The sequence below is a fragment of the Ranitomeya imitator genome, chromosome 6 (assembly GCF_032444005.1).
Source record: "Ranitomeya imitator isolate aRanImi1 chromosome 6, aRanImi1.pri, whole genome shotgun sequence".
Classification (NCBI taxonomy): domain Eukaryota; kingdom Metazoa; phylum Chordata; class Amphibia; order Anura; family Dendrobatidae; genus Ranitomeya; species Ranitomeya imitator.
The window spans coordinates 180,445,969-180,471,829 of NC_091287.1; the positions used below are offsets into that span (position 1 = coordinate 180,445,969).

The window sequence follows — 25,861 nt, forward strand, 5'->3', positions numbered from 1 at the left end:
CCCTTTATTTTTTTCAGCAGTATATATATATATATATATATATATATATATATATATATGTTTTGAAGAATATTCCCTTTCAAAACGATGTGTAACTGGCAGATAATTTATCTATGTAAAAGCTCATGCTAAAATCGCATTGCAATCGGATAGCAATCGCATTGCGTTCGGTTGTAAATCAGATGTTAAGTGTGCAAACTCAGATTGTACTCGCATGACACTCGCATTACACTTGTGCGACCCGGACAGATATTTTATATCTATTTTATATCTATTTTTAGTCATAGAGGCATGGCTTCAGTCATTGCTCAGTACATAGTAAGCAATGGCTGTAACCACACCCTGGAACTGACTGACAGCCGACTCTGTACTAATACGCTGCTGTTCCAGGTATCAGTGAATTCCAGAACGTGGTTTAAGGCTACTGCTCACTATGTATTGAGTGGTGACTGAAGCCAGGCTGGCTGCATGCCTATGACTGAAAACCTAAGGCTGCCGGGAGGAATAAAGTTCATGTCCTTCCAGGAGCTGGGCTTTCAGTGCAGCGGCAGTTTGGAACGCTAATAAAGGGTCAGCACAGAATAACTGTTCAAACCAAGTACAGCTTGGTTTTTATCTACACCCTTCTCTGGCTCTTTAAAGGAATCCACAGCTGTCAATCAAATAAGGCAAATAAGGGGTATTAGTGATTGAGGGAAAACAACCGGTTGGGAAGATATCTACTTTATAATTGTCTAAGGGTCTCTTCCGTCTTTCTGTCTGTCCTTCTGTCTGTCTTTCTGTCACGGAAATCCCAAGTCGCTGATTGGTCGCGGCAAAACGGCCACGACCAATCAGCGACGGGCACAGTCCGGCGGCAAAATGGCTGCTCCACTCCCCACAGTCAGTGCCTGCTCCATACTCCCCCCCAGTCAGCGCTCACACAGGTTTAATGGCAGCGTTAACGGACCGCGTTATGCCGCGGGTAACGCACTCCGTTAACGCTGCTATTAACCCTGTGCGACCAACTTTTTACTATTGATGCTGCCTATGCGGCATCAATAGTAAAAAGATCTAATGTTAAAAATAATAATAATAAAAAAAAATTATATACTCACCTTCCGTTGGCCCCCCCGGATCCAGCCGAGGTCTTTCCCGCTCCTCGCGACGCTCCGGTGACCAGTCCATGCATCGCGGTCTCGCGAGATGATGACGTAGCGGTGTCTCGAGACCGCTACGTCATCATCTCGCGAGACCGCAATGCACTCTTGGGACCGGAGCGTCGCGAGGAGCATCGGTAAATGCCTCGGCTGGATCCGGGGAGCCAACGGTGGGTGAGTATATAACTTTTTTATTTTAATTCTTTTTTTAACAGGGATATGGTGCCCACATTGCTATATACTACGTGGGCTGTGTAAGATACTGCATGGGCTATGTTATATACTACATCTCTGTGCTATATACTATGCGGGCTGTGCTATATACTACGTGGCTGTGGTATATATTACATCGCTGTGCTCTATACTACGTGGCCTGTGTTATATACTGCATGGACAGTGTTATATACTACGTCTCTGCTATATACTACGTGTCTGTGCTATATACTACGTGTCTGTGCTATATACTACGTGTCTGTGCTATATACTACGTGTCTGTGCTATGTACTACGTGTCTGTGCTATGTACTACGTGTCTGTGCTATGTACTACATGTCTGTGCTATATACTACGTGTCTGTGCTATATACTACGTGTCTGTGCTATATACTACGTGTGTGCTATATACTACGTGTCTGTGCTATATACTACGTGTCTGTGCTATATACTACGTGTCTGTGCTATATACTACGTGTCTGTGCTATATACTACGTGTCTGTGCTATATACTACGTGTCTGTGATATATACTGTTGTGGATTCTGTTTTTGGGCTCCCTCTGGTGGTTACAGATGGTACTGGATGACTTGTGTTCTCTGCGGTCTCTGGGGTCCACCTGTTCTATTAGGATATGGGAGTTTCCTATTTAACCTGGCTTTCTTGTCATTTCCTCGCCGGCGATCAATGTAATCAGTGTGTCTTGTTACCTCTGCTTTCCACTTCTGTAATCATCAGGACAAGCTAAGTTTTTGATTTTCCTGTTCCACGTTTTGCTTTATTTTTGTTTTAGTCCAGCTTGCAGTTATGTGATTCCTTGTTGCTGGTTGCTCTAGTGGGCTGATATTACTCCTCATGTTCCATGAGTTGGCACATGAGTTCAGGTAATTTGAGGATGGTTTTTTGTAGGGTTTTTCGCTGACCGCGCAGTTCACTTTTGTATCCTCTGCTATCTAGTTTTAGCGGGCCTCATTTTGCTGAATCTGTTTTCATTACTACGTATGTGCTTTCCTCTCATTTCACCGTCATTACATGTGGGGGGCTGCTATTTCTGTGGGGTGTTTCTCTGGAGGCAAGAGAGGTCTTTGTTTCTTCTAATAGGGGAAGCTAGTCCTTCGGCTGGCGCGAGACGTCTAGAATCATCGTAGGCACTTTCCCTGGCTACTGCTAGTGTTGTGAATTAGGTCCAGGATCGCGGTCAGCTCAGTTTCCATCACCCTAGAGCTTGTTCTGTTTTTTGTGTGCTTGTCCTTTTGTGATCCCCTGCCATTGGGATCATGACAGTATCGCCGGCCCGAAAAGTGGTAATCGTATTGGCTGAAGTAGGAGGAAAAGTAGTCTGAGGAAGTTTTTTTTTTTTTTTTTCCTTCCCTCAGAGTTTGCTGCCTAGCCTCAATTGCAGCCTGGCTGCGTCTTACCTCCTCTTAATCCTTGAATGGCTCTGACCTCAGCTGTTTATCATGGACGTCCAGAGTTTGGCTTCCAGCCTGAATAATCTTGCTGCTAAGGTTCAAAATATACAAGATTTTGTTGTACATGCTCCTATGTCTGAACCTAGAATTCCTATCCCAGAGTTTTTTTCTGGAGATAGATCTAGTTTTCTGAATTTTAGGAACAATTGCAAGTTGTTTCTTTCTTTGAAATCTCGCTCCTCTGGAGACCCTGCTCAGCAAGTCAAAATTGTAATATCTTTCCTGCTGGGTGACCCTCAGAATTGGGCATTTGCATTGGCACCAGGGGATCCTGCGTTGCTCAATGTGGATGCATTTTTTCTGGCATTGGGTTTGCTCTATGAGGAACCTAACCTAGAGATTCAGGCTGAAAAAGCTTTATTGGCTCTCTCTCAGGGGCAAGATGAAGCAGAAATATATTGTCAGAAATTTCGGAAATGGTCGGTGCTTACTCAGTGGAATGAGTGCGCTCTGGCTGCAAAATTCAGAGATGGCCTTTCTGAGGCCATTAAAGATGTTATGGTGGGGTTCCCGGCGCCTACAGGTCTGAATGAGTCTATGACTATGGCTATTCAGATTGATCGGCGTTTACGGGAGCGCAAACCTGTGCACCATTTGGCGGTGTCTTCTGAACAGGCACCTGAGACAATGCAATGTGATAGAATTCAGTCCAGAAGTGAACGGCAAAACTATAGGCGGAAAAATGGGTTGTGTTTTTATTGTGGTGATTCAGCTCATGTTATATCAGCATGCTCTAAACGCACAAAAAAGGTTGATAAGTCTGTTGCCATTAGTACTTTACAGTCTAAGTTCATTCTGTCTGTGACTCTGATTTGTTCATTATCAGCCATTTCTGTCGATGCCTATGTGGATTCAGGCGCTGCCCTGAGTCTTATGGATTGGTCATTTGCCAACCGCTGTGGGTTTAGTCTGGAGCCTCTGGAAGTCCCTATTCCTTTGAAAGGAACTTGACTCTACACCTTTGGCTATGAATAAACCTCAGTACTGGACACACGTGACCATGCGTATGACTCCCGTTCATCAGGAGGTGATTCGCTTCCTGGTACTGTATAATTTACATGATGTCTTAGTGCTTGGTCTGCCATGGTTACAAACTCATAACCCAGTCTTGGACTGGAAAACGATGTCTGTGTTAAGCTGGGGATGTCAGGGGGTTCATGATGATGCACCTCCGATTTCTATCGCTTCATCTACTCCTTCTGAGGTTCCTGTATTTTTGTCTGATTATCGGGATGTTTTTGAGGAGCCTAAGCTCAATTCGCTTCCTCCTCACAGGGATTGCGATTGTGCTATAGATTTGATTCCTGGCAGTAAATTTCCTAAAGGTCGTTTGTTCAATCTGTCAGTGCCAGAGCATACTGCTATGCGGGATTATGTTAAGGAGTCCTTGGAAAAGGGACATATCCGTCCATCTTCATCTCCTTTGGGAGCAGGTTTTTTTTTCGTGGCCAAAAAAGATGGTTCCTTGAGGCCTTGTATAGATTACCGTCTTTTGAATAAGATTACGGTCAAATATCAGTATCCTTTGCCATTGTTGACTGATTTGTTCGCTCGCATTAAGGGGGCTAAATGGTTCACTAAGATTGATCTTCGGGGTGCGTATAATCTTGTGCGGATTAAGCAGGGTGATGAGTGGAAAACCGCATTTAATACGCCTGAGGGCCATTTTGAGTATTTGGTGATGCCTTTTGGACTTTCTAATGCTCCTTCTGTCTTCCAGTCCTTTATGCACGATATTTTCCGTGAATATCTGGATAAATTTATGATTGTGTATTTGGATGATGTTTTGGTTTTTTCTGATGACTGGGAGTCCCATGTTCAGCAGGTCAGGAAGGTGTTTCAGGTCCTGCGGGCCAATTCTTTGTTTGTAAAAGGTTCAAAGTGTCTCTTTGGAGTCCAGAAGATTTCTTTTTTGGGGTATATTTTTTCCCCTTCTACTATTGAGATGGATCCCGTCAAGGTTCAAGCTATTTGTGACTGGACGCAGCCTACATCTCTTAAGAGTCTACAGAAGTTCTTGGGCTTTGCTAATTTTTATCGTCGTTTCATAACTAATTTTTCTAGTGTTGTTAAGCCTTTGACGGATCTGACTAAGAAGGGTGCTGATGTTGCTGATTGGTCTCCTGCGGCTGTGGAGGCCTTTCAGGAACTTAAGCGCCGGTTTTCTTCTGCTCCTGTGTTGCGTCAGCCAGATGTTTCGCTTCCTTTTCAGGTTGAGGTTGATGCTTCTGAGATTGGAGCGGGGGCGGTTTTGTCACAGAGAAGCTCCGATTGCTCGGTGATGAAGCCATGTGCGTTCTTTTCTAGAAAGTTTTCGCCCACTGAGCGGAATTATGATGTTGGTAATCGGGAGCTTTTGGCCATGAAGTGGGCATTTGAGGAGTGGCGTCATTGGCTTGAGGGTGCTAGACATCGTGTGGTGGTCTTGACTGATCACAAAAATCTGATTTACCTTGAGTCTGCCAAGCGTCTGAATCCTAGACAGGCTCGTTGGTCACTGTTTTTCTCCCGTTTCGATTTTGTGGTTTCATATCTGCCAGGTTCAAAGAATGTGAAGGCGGATGCTCTTTCTAGGAGTTTTGTGCCTGATTCCCCTGGAAATTCTGAGCCCACTGGTATCCTTAGGGATGGGGTGATTTTGTCGGCTGTCTTCCTAGACTTGCGACGTGCTTTGCAGGAGTTTCAGGCGGATAAACCTGATCGTTGTCCGCCTGAAAGACTGTTTGTTCCGGATAATTGGACCAGTAGAGTCATCTCCGAGGTCCATTCTTCTGCGTTGGCAGGTCATCCTGGAATATTTGGTACTAGAGACTTGGTGGCCAGGTCTTTTTGGTGGCCTTCCTTGTCGAGGGATGTGCGTTCTTTTGTGCAGTCTTGTGAAGTTTGCGCTCGGGCTAAGCCTTGCTGTTCTCGGGCCAGTGGATTGTTGTCACCTTTGCCTATCCCGAAGAGGCCTTGGACGCACATTTCCATGGACTTTATTTCGGATCTCCCTGTCTCTCAAAAAATGTCCGTCATCTGGGTTGTGTGTGACCGCTTTTCTAAGATGGTTCATCTGGTCCCCTTACCTAAGTTACCTTCCTCCTCTGAGTTGGTCCCTCTGTTTTTTCAGAACGTGGTTCGTTTGCATGGGATTCCGGAGAACATTGTTTCTGACAGGGGATCCCAGTTTGTGTCTAGATTTTGGCGGACGTTCTGTGCTAAGATGGGCATTGATTTGTCCTTTTCGTCTGCATTCCATCCTCAGACGAATGGCCAGACGGAACAAACTAATCAGACCTTGGAAACTTATTTAAGGTGTTTTGTTTCTGCTGATCAAGATGACTGGGTTACCTTTTTGCCGCTTGCCGAATTTGCCCTTAATAATCGGGCTAGTTCTGCTACCTTGGTTTCTCCTTTCTTTTGTAATTCGGGGTTTCATCCTCGTTTTTCCTCTGGTCAGGTGGAGCCTTCTGATTGTCCTGGAGTGGACATAGTGGTGGATAGGTTGCATCAGATTTGGAGTCATGTGGTGGACAATTTGAAGTTGTCCCAGGAGAGGGCTCAGCAGTTTGCTAATCGCCGTCGCCGCGTGGGTCCTCGACTTCGTGTTGGGGACTTGGTGTGGTTGTCTTCTCGTTTTGTTCCTATGAAGGTCTCTTCTCCTAAGTTCAAGCCTCGGTTTATCGGTCCCTATAGGATCTTGGAAATTCTTAACCCTGTGTCGTTTCGTTTGGATCTCCCGGCATCGTTTGCTATTCATAATGTGTTCCATCGGTCGTTGTTGCGGAAGTATGAGGTACCTGTTGTTCCTTCGCTTGAGCCTCCTGCTCCGGTGCTGGTGGAGGGAGAATTGGAGTATGTTGTGGAGAAGATCTTGGATTCTCGTGTTTCCAGACGGAAACTTCAGTATTTGGTCAAGTGGAAGGGTTATGGTCAGGAGGATAATTCTTGGGTGGTTGCCTCTGATGTTCATGCTGCTGATTTGGTCCGTGCATTTCATAGGGCTCATCCTGGTCGCCCTGGTGGTTCTAGTGAGGGTTCGGTGACCCCTCCTCAAGGGGGGGGTACTGTTGTGGATTCTGTTTTTGGGCTCCCTCTGGTGGTTACAGATGGTACTGGGTGACTTGTGTTCTCTGCGGTCTCTGGTGTCCACCTGTTCTTTCAGGATATGGGAGTTTCCTATTTAACCTGGCTTTCTGTCATTTCCTCGCCGGCGATCAATGTAATCAGTGTGTCTTGTTACCTCTGCTTTCCGCTTCTGTAATCATCAGGACAAGCTAAGTTTTTGATTTTCCTGTTCCACGTTTTGCTTTATTTTTGTTTTAGTCCAGCTTGCAGTTATGTGATTCCTTGTTGCTGGTTGCTCTAGTGGGCTGATATTACTCCTCATGTTCCATGAGTTGGCACATGAGTTCAGGTAATTTCAGGATGTTTTTTTGTAGGGTTTTTCGCTGACCGCGCAGTTCACTTTTGTATCCTCTGCTATCTAGTTTTAGCGGGCCTCATTTTGCTGAATCTGTTTTCATTACTACGTATGTGCTTTCCTCTCATTTCACCGTCATTACATGTGGGGGGCTGCTATTTCTGTGGGGTGTTTCTCTGGAGGCAAGAGAGGTCTTTGTTTCTTCTAATAGGGGAAGCTAGTCCTTCGGCTGGCGCGAGACGTCTAGAATCATCGTAGGCACGTTCCCCGGCTACTGCTAGTGTTGTGAATTAGGTTCAGGATCGCGGTCAGCTCAGTTTCCATCACCCTAGAGCTTGTTCTGTTTTTTGTGTGCTTGTCCTTTTGTGATCCCCTGCCATTGGGATCATGACAATATACTACGTGTCTGTGCTATATACTACGTGTCTGTGCTATATACTACGTGTCTGTGCTATATACTAGGTGTCTGTGCTATATACTATGTGGCTGGGCAATATACTACGTGTCTGGGCAATATACTACGTGTCTGTGCTATATACTACGTGTCTGTGCTATATACTACATGTCTGTGCTATATACTACGGGTCTGTGCTAGATACTATGTGGCTGTGTTATATACTACGTGGCTGGGCAATATACTATGTCTCTGTGCTATATACTACGTGTCTGTGCTATATACTACATGGCTGTGCTATATACTATGTGTCTGTGCTATATACTAAGTGTCTGTGCTATATACTACGTGGCTGGGCAATATACTATGTGGCTGGACAATATACTACGTGTCTGTGCTATATACTACGTGTCTGTGCTCACTGGCGGACACAACAAGAGGAGGGCCCCAGTGCAAGAATAATATAGGGGCCCTTTGCAGCCCAAAAGCTCCTAAAAATGCAAAATGCACCAGCTTTGGGTGTAGAAATGGGCCCCCTTACCTTTTGGGCCCCTGTGCGGCTGCACAGGTTGCACCAATGATATGTCCGCCCCTGTCTGTGCTATATACAGTACTACGTGGCTGGGCAATATACTACATGGCTGGGCAATATAGTATGTGGCTGGGCAATATACTATGGGGCTGGGCAATATACTACGTGGACTGTGCTATATACTACGTGGCTGGGCAATATACTACATGGCTGGGCAATATAGTATGTGGCTGGGCAATATACTATGGGGCTGGGCAATATACTATGTGGACTGTGCTATATACTACGTGGCTGGGCAATATACTACGTGGCTGGGCAATATACTTCGTGGGCTGTGTTGTATGCTACGTGGGCTGTGTTATATGCTACGTGGCTGTGCTATATACTACGTGGGCTGTGTTATATACTACGTGGGCTGTGTTATATGTTAATTGGCTGTGCTATATTTCTCTGCTGTATCTGTGCATCATGAATCGTGGTATGTGTTAAAGAGGGGGGCCCACTGACACTTCTTTCACCCGGGGCCCTCAAAAACCTGGAGCTGGCCCTGGCTTCACTGATTGTTCATGGCCGGCCGTGAACAATCAGCAACAGGCGCAGTCCACCAGCGAATTGGTGTGGAATTTGAACCACGCTTCGCTAATAGGTCGCGGCCGGCCGGCTGAATCCTGTGTATAAAACTTCATAAATAAACTACATACATATTCTAGAACTAGATGGTGGCCCGATTCTAACGCATCGGGGTATTCTAGAATATGTATGTAGTTTATTCATGAAGTTTTGGCGTGACCAATCAGTGAAGCCAGGGCCGGCTCCAGGTTTTTGAGGGCCCCGGGCGAAAGAAGTGTCAGTGGGCCCCCCTCTTTAACACATACTATGATTCATGATGCACAGATACAGTAGAGAAATAGAGCACAGCCAAGTTGCGTATAAAACAGCCCACGTAGTGTATAACACAGCCAACGTAGTATATAGCACAGCCACGTAGTATATAACACAGCCCACATAATATATAGCACAGCCACGTAATATATAGCACAGCCACGTAGTATATTGTTGTGAATTCTGTGGCAGAGCTCCCTCCTATGGTCACAAGTGGTACTTCGGCTGGTTCTCTCTGTGAGCTTCCGTTGGTGGAGGAAAGTGGTACTGCGGCTTCTGAGTTTCCTTCCTCAGGTGATGTGGTGAAGTCGTTAGGTGCTGCTCTATTTAACTCCACCTAGTGCTTTGATCCTGGCCTCCAGTCAATGTTCTAGTATTGGACCTGTTTCCTCCTGGATCGTTCCTGTGGCCTGCTGCTCTGCATAGCTAAGTTTCTCTTTGCTATTTGTTTGCTGTTTTTTTCTGTCCAGCTTGTCAATTTGTTTTTTACTGCTTGCTGGAAGCTCTGGGACGCAGAGGGTGTACCTCCGTGCCGTTAGTTCGGTACGGAGGGTCTTTTTGCCCCCTTTGCGTGGTTTTTGTAGGGTTTTGTGTTGACCGCAAAGTTACCTTTCCTATCCTCGCTCTGTTCAGAAAGTTGGGCCTCACTTTGCTACATCTATTTCATCTCTACGTTTGTCTTTTCATCTTAACTCACAGTCATTATATGTGGGGGCTGCCTTTTCCTTTGGGGTATTTCTCTGAGGCAAGGTAGGCTTATTTTCTATCTTCAGGCTAGCTAGTTTCTCAGGCCGTGCCGAGTTGCATAGGGAGCGTTAGGCGCAATCCACGGCTGCCTTTAGTGTGGTTGGAGAGGATTAGGGATTGCGGTCAACAGAGTTCCCATGTCTCAGAGCTCGTTCTTGTTTTTTGGGTTATTGCCAGGTCACTGTATGTGCGCTGACCTCTATGTCCATTGTGGTACTGAATTACCTTTCATAACAGTATATAGCACAGACACGTAGTATATAGCACAGACACGTAGTATATAGCACAGACACGTAGTATATTGCCCAGCCACGTAGTATATAGCAGCCACATAGTATATTGCACAGCCACGTAGTATACAGCACAGCCACGTAGTATATAGCACAGCCACGTAGTATATAGCACAGACACGTAGTATATAGCACAGACACGTAGTATATAGCACAGACACGTAGTATATAGCACAGACACGTAGTATATAGCACAGACACGGAGTATATAGCAAAGACACGTAGTATATTGCCCAGCCACGTAGTATATTGCCCAGCCACGTAGTATATTGCACAGCCACGTAATATATTGCACAGCCACTTAGTATATAGCACAGACACGTAGTCTATAGCAGAGACGTAGTATATAACACTGCCCATGCAGTATAGAACACAGGCCACGTAGTATAGAGCAGAGTGATGTAGTATATTGCCCAGCCACGTAATATATACCACAGCCACGTAGTATATAGCAAAGCCCACATAGTATATAGCACAGAGATGTAGTATATAAAACAGCCCACGCAGTATCTAACACAGCCCACGTAGTATATAGCAATGTGGTCACCATATCCCTGTTAAAAAAAAATAAAATAAAAAAGTTATATACTCACCCTCCGTTGGCTCCCCGGATCCAGCTGAGGCGTTTACCGATGCTCCTCGCAAGGCTCCGGTCCCAAGAGTGCATTGCGGTCTCGCGAGATAACATAGCGGTCTCGCAAGACCGCTACGTCATCATCTCGTGAGACCACAATGCATGGACAGGTCACCGGAGCGTCGCGAAGAGCGGGAAAGGCCTCAGCTGGATCCGGGGGGCCAATGGAAGGTGAGTATATAATGATTTTTTTATTTTTTTTATTATTTTTAACATTAGATCTTTTTACTATTGATGCCGCATAGGCAGCATCAATAGTAAAAAGTTGGTTACACAGGGTTAATAGCAGCGTTAACGGAGTGCGCTACCCGCGGCATAACGCGGTCCGCTAACGCTGCCATTAACCCTGTGTGAGCGCTGAGTTTGAACGGTCATTCTGTGCTGACAGAGTCCCTTCAACCAACAGAATAACCCCATACTTGCAGATTGATAGTGTTTGGGACATGACAGGTTCACTTACGCTCCATAAAGAGAAAAAAAAACTAAACGCTAGCATTACCATTTATTGGATTGGTCACTGAGTATTCCCACACTCAAAAAAAACAAAACGAAGATAAAAACATCTAATTTGCGGCAAAACTACATTTACTTGTTTTGATCATTTACCTCACTTGGAATTTTCTCATTGTCTTTCAGTACATTATATGGTAAGGTAATATTCATAACTACAACTCATCACAAAAAGAACAAGCTCTCATACTGCTATATTAACAGAAAAAAATAGAAAAAAAAACAAAAAACTTATGGCTCTTTGAAAAAAAGAAGAAATATAAAACTGAAAAACAAAACTTGGCTATGATGGGAATGGCATCATTGGTATATTTAATCTTTAATACCAAACAACTGACTTCTTTTGTACACTCATGGCATGGTTCCTGGGTCTCGTTCATACATAATATATAGAATACAAGTCAGAGTGGGACTGGTGTACCAAGGCCCACCAGTAACTGATTGAGAGCTCATTGTTCAGCTGCATCCAAAAATAACCCGACCCTACACCCCACACAATTTTACTTATGCTCCTATACAATATTAAAACGGGCAGTTTGCCTAATGTACAATTTTCTGTAAATAGCGAATTATTAGCACTGCTCATTAGTGCTTCTTACAGGGCCACACCAAAGATGTACCTGTTCCCCTGTTGGACACTCCAATCCTTAAATTCATTAATTCTCAGTCAAAGCCTAGTACATACCTGTACGCCTGAAGTAATAAGATCTTGTAGGTATTAATGTGCACAGTTTGCAGAGTGTTTATCTAGAGATTTAGAAGAAAATGTTGCCATTATTTCACAAACGGCAGCAACAGAAAAATCTTATTTCACACATACAGGTGCTTTTCACAAAACTAGAATATCATCAAAAAGTTAATTTATTTCAGTTCTTCAATACAAAAAGTGAAACTAATATTTTATATAGAGTCATTACAGAGTGATCTATTTCAATTGTTTATTTTGGTTAATGTTGATGATTATGGCTTACAGCCAATAAAAACCGAAAAATCATTATCTCAGTAAATTAGATTAACAAAAAACACCTACAAAGGCTTCCTAAGCATTTCAAAGGGTCCCTTAAAGGGAACCTGTCACCCCGTTTTTTCAGTAGGAGATAAAAATACCGTTAAATAGGGCCTGAGCTGTGCTTTACAATAGGGTATTTTTTGTCCCCCGATTCCTACCTATGCTGCCAAAATACCTTACAAAAGTGTCCTTTTTCGCCTGTCAATCAAGCTGGTCAGGTCAGATGGGCGTGGTCACAGCGCTGTTTCTCCCCCACATCTTGCTTAAGTTCCCGTTGGTGGCGTAGTGCTTCTCGCATGCGCAAGTGCCGAATGCACTGCGCAGCTGTAGAAAAAGAGCGCGCTCGCCGCTATTTAGTGGTTTTTCGGTGGGCGCGGCCATCTTCCTGAGGCCGCGCGTGCGCAGATGAAGTCTCCTGCTTCCCGGGGCTTCAGGAAAATGGCCGCGGGATGCCGCGCGTGCGCAGATGGACATCGCGGCGGCCATTTTCCTGAAGCCGAGATTCGAACTCCCTCTTCCAGCAAGCTTTTTGGAGATGGAAATTTCATTCTCCAGCAAGACTTGGCACCTGTCCACACTGCCAATAGTACCAATACTGGTTTAAAAACAACAGTATCACTGCGCTTGCTTGGCCTGCAAACTCGCCTGACCTTAACCCCATAGAGAATCTATGGGGAGAGAATCTATGGGGTATTGTCAAGAGGAAGATGAGAGACACCAGACCCAACAATGCAGACGAGCAGAAGACTGCTATCAAAGCAACCTGGGCTTCCATAACACCTCAGCAGTGCCACAGGCTGATCCCCTCCTTGCCACGCCGCATTGATGCAGTAATTGATGCAAAAGGAGCCGAACAAGTATTGAGCGCATTTACTGAACATACATTTCAGTGGGCCAACATTTCAGATTTTAGAATCATTTTTGAAACCAATGTTATAAAGTATTCTAATTTACTGAGATAATGACTTTATGGCTTACAGCCAATGAAATCCCCAATCATCAACATTAACAGAAAAACACTTGAAATAGATTACTCTGTTTGTAATGACTCTATATAATATACGAGTTTCACTTTTTGTATTGAAGACCTTTTTGATGATATTCTAATTTTGTGAGAAGCACCTGCAAATATTTAGAGAAATGAGACTTACCTGAAGGTCAAGAAAGAGGCTGTGGCACTTAAGTCGGAGCACGCTTAACAATTTATGTCTCAAATTTTCACCAGCGTTAGAATTATGACAAAACGACAGACTAGAACGTATTGACGTGCATGAAAAGCTGTGGACATAAAATAATATCAAATATTTTGGAACAAGTTACATAGATGAGATGTGCAGATTTGTCCCTCAAAAAGGTATTAAGCAACGGGAAAAACAAATGAAACCCTTCTTGAAACCTATGTATCAAGGCCTAAATCACATACAATTTGTTTTACCTGATAGACCTTTGATTTTTGGTGTCAGAGGATACTTATTTGTTAATAAGTCTGACAGGACCATATAATTATTATTTAGTCATCATAAGTAAAAGTATAAGTGTATACTTCCTTTTTCTAGTGATTGCATACATCATCTATGCCAGAGGGGGCCTGCCACTTCATTTTATGTGGCCCGCGAGTTCAGGGCAAAGGAGGACCGGCTCTCTGTACAGGAAAGGGCAGAGCTAGTCCCTTCTGTGCCCATCGACTGAGTTTCTTTTAGGGTAAGTGCACACGTTCAGGTTTTTTCTAAAAACGCGATAACGCATTACAAACTGCAGACATATGCATCCTATCATTTAGAATGCATTCTGCAATTTTTGTGCACATGATGCATTTTTTGCTGCGAAAAAAACGCATTGCGGTAAAAAAAAAAGCAGCATGTTTATTCATTTTGCGGATTTTTCGCGTTTTCCCGCTAATCTATGCATTGGGAAAAACGAAAAAAAAAAAAGCGTCAAAAACGCAAAAAAAACGCATGCGGATTTCTGGCAGAAATGTCCGTTTTTTGTCAGGAAATTTCTGCTAGAAAGTCCTGACGTGTGCACATACCCAGCCTCTTCAACTCCCAGCCTGTTTTCACCTTCATAACCCGGCCAATGTTTCCAATTCTGACCACTGTCACTTTATAATGTAATACCTCTTCGCTTCAACAGGTATACTCATTTTGAGACTTTTTGTGTGACATGTTGTACTTCATGTCTGTTGATATGATATACGTTTAGTTATGAAAACTGTGACGTCATTCGCAAAGTACTTGAGGGGAGGTTTTCTATTTATTATGCTTTGCTTATATAGCGTTATCATATTCTGCAGCACTTTACAGACATTATAATCACTGTCCCCAATGGGGCTCACAATCTAAATCAGTATATCTTGAAGTGCAGGAGGAAACCAGAGAACCGGGGGAAACCCACGAAAACATGGGGAGAGCATATAAACTCCTAACATATGTTGTCTTTAGTGGGATTTGAACACAGGACCCCAGTGCTGCAAGCCTGCAGTGCTAACCACTGAGCCACTGTGCTGGGAGACGCGTTTCAATGAGGCTTTTAACTTCAATGATTTCAAACATGGAAGTTTGCTTCAGCACACTGTGTTGAGAGGGGTTAATCGGCCATTTTGGGGGCTATGCTTTTAAGTGAACAGCTGAAGAGCGGGTGGGAGAAACTTCACCATATCTCCTCCCAGGGTGGGGTTTAGAAGGTAAATAGTCAGCTTTTCTGAGTCATTCGGTGTGTGTGGAGCCAGTAGCTCCAGAGAAGTGTTGTATGTTAAACCGTACTGAACCTGGTTGTTGTATCCAAAGCGGGCGGATTCCTGCAGGCATATGGACTGTGCTATACTTCATTTTGCCAAAAAGGCAGTGTTTATTTTGTTGAGCCTGCAGTGGTTAATGGCGTATTTTAAATAAACCAGCAGAGGAAACGTGCTTGTGTCTACATCTGTGAGCAGCCAAGTGAGCCAATCTACCACAAAATATTGAACATTTTTTAAATTTTGCACTTTTCAAACTTATAATTTTTATGCCTTTAAGGCTATGTGCACACGTTCAGGTTTTTTCGCGGTAAAAACGCTATAAAAACTCATTAAAAACGCATACATTATGCATTCTATCATTTAGAATGCATTCAGCATGTTATGTGCACATGGATGCGTTTTTTTCCGCGAAAAAAACGCATCGCGATAAAAAAATGAGCATGTTCATTATTTTTGCGGATTTTCTCCGTTTTTCCCGCAATTCTATGCATTTGGGAAAAACGCACCAAAAATGCGTCAAAATCGCGGTAAAATCACGGTAAAAACGCATGCGGATTTCTGGCAGAAATGTCCGGTTTTTGTCAGGAAAATTTCTGCAAGAAATCCGGACGTGTGCACATACCCTAACCCTTTCAGGACCTTACACATAACCATACGTCCTGGTTGGGGAGTACTTACCGGCCTTGGACGTATGGATACTTCCAGGCGATTTTGAAGGCACAGCAGCTGTGCACGCTATCACCACCAGGTGTCCAGCTTACATGACAGCTGACACCCGGCACTCACTGCCAGGAGTCAGTGCCTGCACCACTCCCAGCCACTTAACTCCCTCTGCCCCGTAACGTCATTACGAGGGGCCAATTGTAATGTGAGGTCATCATAAAAATATCTGGGTCACCAGGCTCTAGCAAGTTCGTTAGATCATGAGCAGTGCATGATCTAATTATCTTGGGTCAGTGCAGCACTGACATTATAGAAAGCATAGCAATGCTATGCTTTATAACTGTGATCAGAGTGTTGAATGTGGAACTAAGTAAAAAAAAAAAAAAAAAAAAATCACATGCTTGGTATTGCTGCATCTGGAATGACCCAACCTATAAAACTGTCCCACTAGTTAACCCTGTCAATGAACACTGCAAAAAAAATAAAAGAGGCAAAAAAAAATGCTTTTTCATAATACCACTGAACAAAAAGTAGTATAAAACTAGATCAAAAAGCCAAATGTAAATATAAATGGTAACAATGAAAACGTCATCTTGTTCCGCAAAAAACAAGTTGTCATACAGCTCCAACAGCAGAAAATAAAAAAGATATAGCTCACAGAATAAATTGATGCAAAATTATTATTTTTTTTTTTTTTAAAAATTGTTTTTATTCTGTGAAAGCGTCAAAGCATAAAAAAACAAAAATCAAAACATACAAACTTGGTATGGCTGAAATTGTACTGACCCGAAGAGAAAGCTGCCAATTTTACCAGAGGCGAAATGGCATAACCCACTCCCCCCCGCCAAAAACAATTCCTAAATTGCTGTCTTTTGTTCATTCCGCCTCCCAGAAATGTGAATAGAAAATGATCAACAGATGTCATGTGACTCACAACAGTACCAATAAAAATATCAACTTCCTGCAAAAACAAGCCCTCACATGGCTGCCAGCTGAAATATGGAAACATTATAACTATTAAAATATGGATATACAAAAACTTGTTTTTGAAGAAAAAAACAAAACAAAAACATATTTCAGTGTGCGACAGCAGCCAAACATAAAAACCTGCTATAAATCTGTAATCTCTGTAATCGCACTGAACTGAAAAATAAAGTCGCCTAATCACTTATACAGAACGAGGAATGGTGTAAAAAATAAATAAAACTAATTCTTCACCTGCTATTTGTTCATTCTGTCTTACAAAGTTTGCAGTAAGGCTTGGCTCACATTTATCCTGCGCAGTGTTGAGCGCTTACATCGGGGTTTCCGTGTAAATATCTGAAAAATGTGATTCAGGCAAAACCTCTGGTGGAAGATTCCTTATAGTGAGACAGATGGAGTCACTTTGGACGTTGCCTGACCTATGATCTGATTGGTGTCCGTCTTTTGAGGTGTGCATAAAAGAAGGTCGGAGAGAGTCCAGAGTAACTCATTATAGTGAATGGATCCCTTGGGGGTTTGATCTTAATCATGTCATTTGGAAATTTAAATGGAAACCCCGATGTAAGTCCTCAGGGTAGAAAGCTGGATAAATGTGATCCCAAACATTATATAAAATGCTCTCAATAAGGGTAAATTTACACAGGGCGTTTTTTAAAGCTAATTTTCAACTGCTTTTTACAATACCAGCAAAGCCTATGAGATTTCAGAAATCTCATACACACATATTGTTTTTTTGTTTGATCAGGATTTTGTGCTTTGCTGCGTTTTTTAGACAGAGCATGTCACTTCTTTCAGCGTTCTTGCTGCGTTTTTCACCCATTGACTTGAATGGGTATTGAAAAAAACGCAGCAAAAACGCAGGTATCATTATTTGCTGCATTTTTGCTACTGAAAATCCAAGGACATTAGCATGGACAAAGAGAAAAAAAAAGCCCCAAAAAAACACATACAAAAAACGCAATAAAAAAGCACCTAAACCTGAATTTTCAGTGCGGCTTCTTTCCTGCCAAGATGATCAGGTTTTGCTGCAGAAAAAAGCAGCAAAAACACCCTATGTGAACTTACCCTAAAGGCTAAACTTAAGCCACAAAAAAAAGCAAGTACCCACCCTGGTCCGTCATCTGTTAACAGAAATAGAGGGCCTTCCACAATACTCGTTGCACGAAGGCTCTGGAAAAGTGTTATGGCTCCTCGACCCCCAAAACAATTACAGCGAATTCTGCACTCCCAAATCCAAAATGTCCCTCTGCTCTGTCTACTGAACAATACAGTGTGCCTAAACCACATTTAGGGTAAACATGTTTGGTATTTCTGTAGCGATGAGAGCTCGTTTAATTTTACGAGTGCATGTTTCCAAAAGAACGAGCTGGGCATAGCGTTCTGGGCATTACAAAGTCCAGTCACTAGCAAAGAAGATTTGCAATTGTCACTCCAGCAACATCCACTGCTTCTTGTTTCTGGAAAACACCCATGGAGTCATAATCATCACTACACCTGTAGATAAATTCCCAAAGGGGTATTATTTCCAAAACCGAGTCGCTTGAGGGGGGATTCCGCTATTCTAGCACTTAGGGGCTCTATATATGGAGTTTCCAAACTATTCTAGGAAAATCTGCTCAACAGGAGGCAAATAGTGCTCGGTCCCTCCTGAGTGTCGCGTGTGGCGAAGCAGTACTGCACAGCCACATATTGGGTATTTCTACGTTCAGCAAAAATTGTGTGAAAAATTTTGGTGCCATTTCACCCATTTCCCCATGTGAAAATGTAAAATCTGGGGCTAGAACAATATTTTTGTGGTAAAAATGTAATTATTTTTTCTTCACTTCCCAATGGTATAAAATTCAGTTACACACCCGTGGTGTTAATATGATCACTGCGCCCTTAGATTAATTAATTGAGAGGTGCAGTTTACAAAATGACATCACTTATGGACGATTCTGCTGTTCTGGCTCCTCAGGGGCTCTCCCAGTGGGTCATGGCACCAGCAAACCATGACAGTAAAATTGTGCACTAAATTATGGTGCGTCTTCCCTTCTGAGTTTTGCACTGTGCCTCAAAAGTAGTACTCTATTACATGGATAGGGTATTGGAAAAAGCACAGGCGAAACTGCACAACAAACAGGTCCATTTTTCCAATTAGCCTTTCTAAAAATTAAAAACTTAAGTCTAAAAACATTTTAGAGGTAAAAATTTAATTATTCTTTTTTCACTGCTCAATAGAATTTCTGTGAGGCACATGTGGTGTCAACATGCTCACTGCACCCCTAGATCAATTAATTGAAATGTAGTGTGTAAAATTATGGGGTTTCTGCGGTCCTGGCACCTCAGGAGCTCTGCCTATGTGACATGGTGCCCTCAAACCATTCCAGCAAAACCTGAACTTAAATATGGCACTTCTTCTGATCTTTGCACTGTGCCTCAAAAGTAGTTTTCAACCACATATGTGGTATCTGAGTACTCAGGAGAAATTGCACAACAAATTGTATGGTGCAATTTCTTCTGTTTACACTTGTGAAAATAATTTTTTGGCTAAAAACATTTTTGTGGAAAACATGTTATTTTTTATTTTCACAGCTCAACGTTATAAACTTCTGTGAAGCACATTGGGGTTCAAGGTGCTCACCACATATCTAGATACATTTCTTGAGGAGTCTAGTTTCAAAAATGGGGTCACTTGTTGTGGCTTTCCACTATTTAGGCATATCAGGAGTTCTCCAAATGCAGCATGGCGTCTGCTAATGATTCCAGCAAACCTTGCGTTCAAAAAGTCAAACAGCGCTCTTTCCCTTCCGAGCCATGTTGTGCGTCTAAACAGTAATTGTCCCCCACAAATAGTGTATCGGCGTACTCAGGAGCAATTGCACAACAAATTTTGGGGTTCAGAATCTCCTGGTATTCTTGTGAAAATAAAATTTAGGTCTAAAATAAAATGTTAATTTATTTCCTTCCACATTGCTTCCATTTCTGTGAAGCACCTGAATGTGGTTTTGAGCACCTTGAGGGATGCATTTTATGGAATGGTGTCAATGTTTGGTATTTTTTGTGAAATATTTTCAAAACCAATTTTTTTAAGGACCACATCGATTTTGAAGCGAGTTTGAGGGGCCAACATAACAAAAAATACTCAAAAGTGACACCATTCTAAAAACCACACACCTCAAAGTGCACAGAACCACATTCAAGAAGTTTATTAACACTTAAAGGGCTTCACCAGTATTAAATGTTGAAGGAAAAAAAATGAAAATTTTACTTTTTCCCACCAAAATATTGATTTAAGCCCAAATTTGGCATTTTCAAAAAGGTAACGGTAGAAAATAGACCATATAATTTGTTGGGCAGATTCTCCTGAGTACACAGAGACCCCATACATGGAGGAAAACTACTGCTTTGATGCACGTCAGGCTCGGAAGGAAAGGAGGACTCTTCAACTTTTGGATTCTAAACTTGGCTGGAATAGATAGAAGATGCCATGTCATGTTTGTAGAGCCCATGATGTGCTTTAACAGGGGAAACTCACCACAAGTGACCCCATTTTGGAAACTACACCCCCTCAAAGAACAAATCTAGAGGTGTGGTGAGTACCTTGAATATGGAGGTGCTACACAGAATTTTATAACATTGAGTACTGAAACCGTACTGAAACCGTAATAATAATAATTAAAAAAATCACGTTTTCACAAAAATGTTGCTTTAGCCCCAAATTATTCATTTTCACAAGGGTAACAGAAGAAAATGAAACAAAATATGTGGTAGAAAACTACTGTTTGGGTACAAGCAGGGCTCGGATGGGAAGGAGTGCCAATAGAATTCTGGAGCACAATTTTGGCTGGAATAGATTGCAGATGCTATGTCACATTTGAAGAACCCCTGCAAGCCAAAACAGCAAAAAAACACAAGTGACCCCATTTTGAAAACTACACCTCTCGAGGAATTTATTTAGGGGCCTAGTAAGCATTTTTAATCCTAAGGTGATTCACAGAATTGTATAACATTGAGCTGAGTAAATGGAACATTACCATTTTTTCAACTTAAAGGGAACCTGTCACCCCGTTTTTTGAGATTGAGATATAAATACTGTTAAACAGGGCCTGCGCTGTGCGTTACTATAGTGTATGTAGTGTACCCTGATTCCCCATGTATGCTGAGAAATACATTACCAAAGTCGGCGTTTTCGCCTGTCAATCAGGCTGGTCTGGTCAGGTGGGCGTGTTCACAGCGTTCTTTTCTTCCCCAGGTTTCCGTTGGTGGCGTAGTGGTGTGCGCATGTCCAAGGTCCGGATTCCCTGTGCCCACGTGAAGACACAGCGCGCGATCTGCGCTGTCATTCCTTTCATCGGTGCGGGCGGCCATCTTCCTGGAGCCGCGCGTGCGCAGATGTAGTGCTCTGCTGCACGGGGCTTCAGGAAAATGGCCGCGGGATGCCGCGCGTGCGCAGAAGAGATCGCGGCGGCCATTTTCCCAAAGCCGAGTTTGCATCTCGGCTTTGGGAAAATGGCCGCCGCGATCTCTTCTGCGCACGCGCGGCATCCCGCGGCCATTTTCCTGAAGCCCCGTGCAGCAGAGCACTACATCTGCGCACGCGCGGCCCCAGGAAGATGGCCGCCCGCACCGATGAAAGGAATGACAGCGCAGATCGCGCGCTGTGTCTTCACGTGGGCACAGGGAATCCGGACCTTGGACATGCGCACACCACTACGCCACCAACGGAAACCTGGGGAAGAAAAGAACGCTGTGAACACGCCCACCTGACCAGACCAGCCTGATTGACAGGCGAAAACGCCGACTTTGGTAATGTATTTCTCGGCATACATGGGGAATCAGGGTACACTACATACACCATAGTAACGCACAGCACAGGCCCTATTTAACAGTATTTATATCTCAATCTCAAAAAACGGGGGTGACAGGTTCCCTTTAAAATATTGCTTTGGCCCACAGTTTTTAATAATAAATAAATAAAAAATAATCTTTATTTTTATATAGCGCTAACATATTCCGCAGCGCTTTACAGACATTATCATCGCTGTCCCCGTTGGGGCTCACAATCTAGAATAATTATTTTAATTTTAATTATCAAAAGTGATAATAGGAGAAAATGGGTCACAAAATGTGTTACACCAATATGGGGATGCAGTCAAAAACTACTTTTAAGGCACAGTACAAAGCTCAGAAGGGAAGGAACGCGATATTGGATATCTGATTTACGGTAGCTGGAATGGTTTGAGGGTGCCATGTCACATTGACAGAGCCCCTGAGATGCCAGAACTGCAGAACACCTCATGAGTGACCGCATTTTAAAAACTACACCTCTTAATGAATTCAGCTAGGGGTGTAGTGAGCCTGTTGACACCACATATGCCTCACAGAACTTTATACCATTGGGCGGTGAAGGAAGAATATTTTTTCACCACTAAATAAATGTTTTAGCCCTAAGTTTTACATTTTTATAAGTGCTAATCGGTAAAATGGAGCTCTCAGTTTGTTGTGCAACATCTCCTGAGTGCGCCAATACCCTACATGTAATCAGGAACTACTTTTCAGGCACATTGAAAAACTCATAAGGGTAGGAGTGCCATATTATGGTGCAGATTTTATGTCATGATTTGTGGGTGCCATGACCCAATGGAAGTCCCTGAGGTACTAGAACAACAGAACCCCCCATAAGTGAACCCATTTTACAAACTATACCTCTCAAATAATTAATCTAAGGGTGCAGTGGTCATATTGACACCACAGGTGTGTCACAGAATTTTATACCACTGAGCAATGAAGAAACAATGATTACATTTTTACCACAAATATTTTGTTTTAGCTCCAGATTTTACATTTTTCATATGGGGAAAGGGTAAAAATGGAACCAAAATTTGTCACACAATTTCTGCTGAACGTGGTAATACCCCCATATGTGGCTGTACTTTACTGCTTAGCCACATGGCGAGACTCGGGAGGAACTGAGTGCTTTTTACCTCTTGGAGAACAAATTATTGTAGAATAGTTTGCGGACTCCGTTTTCAGAGCCCCTAAGTGCCAGAAGAGCAGAATCCCCCCTCAAGTGACCCCATTTTGGAAATTACACCCCTTTGGGAATTTATCTACAGGTGTAGTGACAATTTTGACTCCCTGGGTGTTTTCCAGAAAAAAGCAGCAGTGGATGTTGCCAAGAGAAAATTGCAAATCTGTCATTTATTGCAGTACTCAGCACATGAGTGCTCAGCCCGTGCTTCTAGAGACATGGACAACATAAATTTAAGCGGGCTCTCATCGCTACAGAAAAGCCAAACATGTGGATGCTAAAAGTGATTTAGGAACACTGTGGGGTTCAGAAGGGATAAGGGCATTTGGATTTGGGAGCACATAATTCACTTGATTTCATTTGGGGGTGAGGATCCATAGTGCTTTTCCAGAGCCTGTTACCAGTAATGTGGTAGCCCCCTATATTTCTGTTAACAGGTGACGGACCTGAGTGGGGACTTATTTTATTGTGGATTGAGTTAAAGCTTTGGTTGGGAATTTTTTTTTATAATATGTTGAATCACGTTTATCCTGCACTCTATGCTGAGCACTTACATTGGGGTTTCTATCTAAATCTCTGAGTGATGTGATTCAGATGAAACCATCGAGGGACCAATTCACTATAAAGAGGCAGCAGAGTTACTCTTGACTCAGTCTGGCCTCTGTTGAGTGGTGTCCTTTTCAGAAATGTACAAAACGGCTTTTATACATGCTTAAAAGGATGGACACCACAGTGTCAGCAGAGTGAACAATGTTATGAACTGGTGATTTAGAACCACAATGGACCTGGTGGTTAAGAGCACTGAAAATGACCTGATAGTTACTAATAACATAGAACGAGCTCTGAGACGTGGGAACTCTGCTGACCGCAATCCCTAATCCTATCACACAACACTAGAGGTAGCCGTGGAGCGCTCCTGACCAGACCTAGGCGCCTCGGGCACAGCCTGAGAAACTAGCTAGCCCTGAAGATAGAAAAATAAGCCTACCTTGCCTCAGAGAAATTCCCCAAAGGAAAAGGCAGCCCCCCACATATAATGACTGTGAGTAAAGATGAAAATACAAACACAGAGATTAAATAGATTTTAGCAAAGTGAGGCCCGACTTACTGAATAGACCGAGGATAGGAAAGATAGCTTTGCGGTCAGCACAAAAACCTACAAACAACCACGCAGAGGGCGCAAAAAGACCCTCCGCACCGACTAACGGTACGGAGGTGCTCCCCCTGCGTCCCAGAGCTTCCAGCAAGCAAGAAAAACCAATATAGCAAGCTGGACAGAAAAAATAGCAAACAAAAGAAACACAAGCAGAACTTAGCTTATGCAGGGCAGACAGGCCACAAGAACGATCCAGGAGAGAGCAAGACCAATACTGGAACATAGACTGGAGGCCAGGAACAAAGAACTAGGTGGAGTTAAATAGAGCAGCACCTAACGACTTAACCTCGTCACCTGAGGAAGGAAACTCAGAAGCCGCAGCCCCACTCACATCCACCAAAGGAAGCTCATGGACAAAACCAGCCGAAGTACCACTCATGACCACAGGAGGGAGCCTGACCACAGAATTCACAACAGTACCCCCCCCTTGAGGAGGGGTCACCGAACCCTCACCAGAGCCCCCAGGCCGACCAGGATGAGCCAAATGAAAGGCACGAACCAGATCGGCAGCATGAACATCAGAGGCAAAGACCCAGGAATTATAATTATCTTCCTGACCATAACCCTTCCACTTAACCAGGTACTGGAGTTTCCGTCTCGAAATACGAGAATCCAAAATCTTCTCCACTATATACTCCAACTCCCCCTCAACCAAAACCGGGGCAGGAGGATCAACGGATGGAACCACAGGTGCCACGTATCTCCGCAACAATGACCTATGGAATACATTATGGATGGAAAAAGAAGCTGGGAGGGTCAAACGAAAAGACACAGGATTAAGAACCTCAGAAATCCTATACGGACCAATGAAACGAGGCTTAAACTTAGGAGAGGAAACTTTCATAGGAATATAACGAGACGACAATCAAACCAAATCCCCAACACGAAGTCAGGGACCCACACAGCGCCTGCGGTTAGCGAAACGTTGAGCCTTCTCCTGGGACAATGTCAAATTGTCCACTACATGAGTCCAAATCTGCTGCAACCTATCCACCACAGTATCCACACCAGGACAGTCCGAAGACTCAACCTGCCCTGAAGAGAAACGAGGATGGAAACCAGAATTGCAGAAAAACGGCGAAACCAAAGTAGCCGAGCTGGCCCGATTATTAAGGGCGAACTCAGCCAAAGGCAAAAAGGACACCCAATCATCCTGATCAGCAGAAACAAAACATCTCAGATATGTTTCCAAGGTCTAATTGGTTCGTTCAGTTTGGCCATTTGTCTGAGGATGGAAAGCCGAGGAAAAAGATAAATCAATGCCCATCCTAGCACAAAAGGCTCGCCAAAACCTCGAAACAAACTGGGAACCTCTGTCAGAAACGATGTTCTCCGGAATGCCATGTAAACGAACCACATGCTGGAAAAACAATGGCACCAAAGGAAGGCAATTTAGACAAGGGTACCAAATGGACCATCTTAGAGAAGCGATCACAAACCACCCAAATGACCGACATCTTTTGAGAGACGGGGAGATCCGAAATAAAATCCATAGAGATATGTGTCCAGGGCCTCTTCGGGACCGGCAAGGGCAAAAGCAACCCACTGGCACGAGAACAGCAGGGCTTAGCCCGAGCACAAATCCCACAGGACTGCACAAACGAACGCACATCCCGCGACAGAGACGGCCACCAAAAGGATCTAGCCACCAAATCTCTGGTACCAAAGATTCCAGGATGACCAGCCAACACCGAACAATGAACCTCAGAGATAACTCTACTCGTCCATTTATCAGGGACAAACAGTTTCTCCGCTGGGCATTGGTCAGGTCTATCAGCCTGAAATTTTTGCAGCACCCGCCGCAAATCAGGGGAGATGGCAGACAAAATTACCCCCTCTTTGAGAATACCCACCGGCTCAGGCAAACCCGGAGAGTCGGGCACAAAACTCCTAGACAGGGCATCCGCCTTCACATTCTTAGAGCCCGGAAGGTACGAAACCACAAAGTCAAAACGGGAGAAAAACAGCGACCAACGAGCCTGTCTAGGATTCAACCGTTTGGCAGACTCGAGATAAGTCAAGTTCTTGTGATCAGTCAAGACCACCACGCGATGCTTAGCTCCTTCAAGCCAATGACGCCACTCC

The 25,861-nt window shown here is 43.6% G+C and overlaps 1 protein-coding gene across 4 annotated transcripts in view; it reads right to left on the minus strand.

Annotated features, from left to right (window-relative positions):
* The window catches only part of TERT (telomerase reverse transcriptase), a 196,190-nt gene that overhangs the window by 15,068 nt on the left and 155,261 nt on the right, over nucleotides 1–25,861 (minus strand). For all 4 annotated transcript variants that reach the window (XR_011314016.1, XM_069730358.1, XM_069730357.1 and 1 more), the window contains exons 12-13: nucleotides 13,375–13,501; nucleotides 11,900–11,961 (exon numbers count right to left, since the gene is read on the minus strand). Coding sequence is in view for 3 of the 4 variants with exons in the window: in XM_069730358.1 (XP_069586459.1) it covers nucleotides 11,900–11,961; nucleotides 13,375–13,501 (189 nt within the window). In the remaining variant the exon portion in view is untranslated. The remainder of the gene's footprint in view (nucleotides 1–11,899; nucleotides 11,962–13,374; nucleotides 13,502–25,861) is intronic.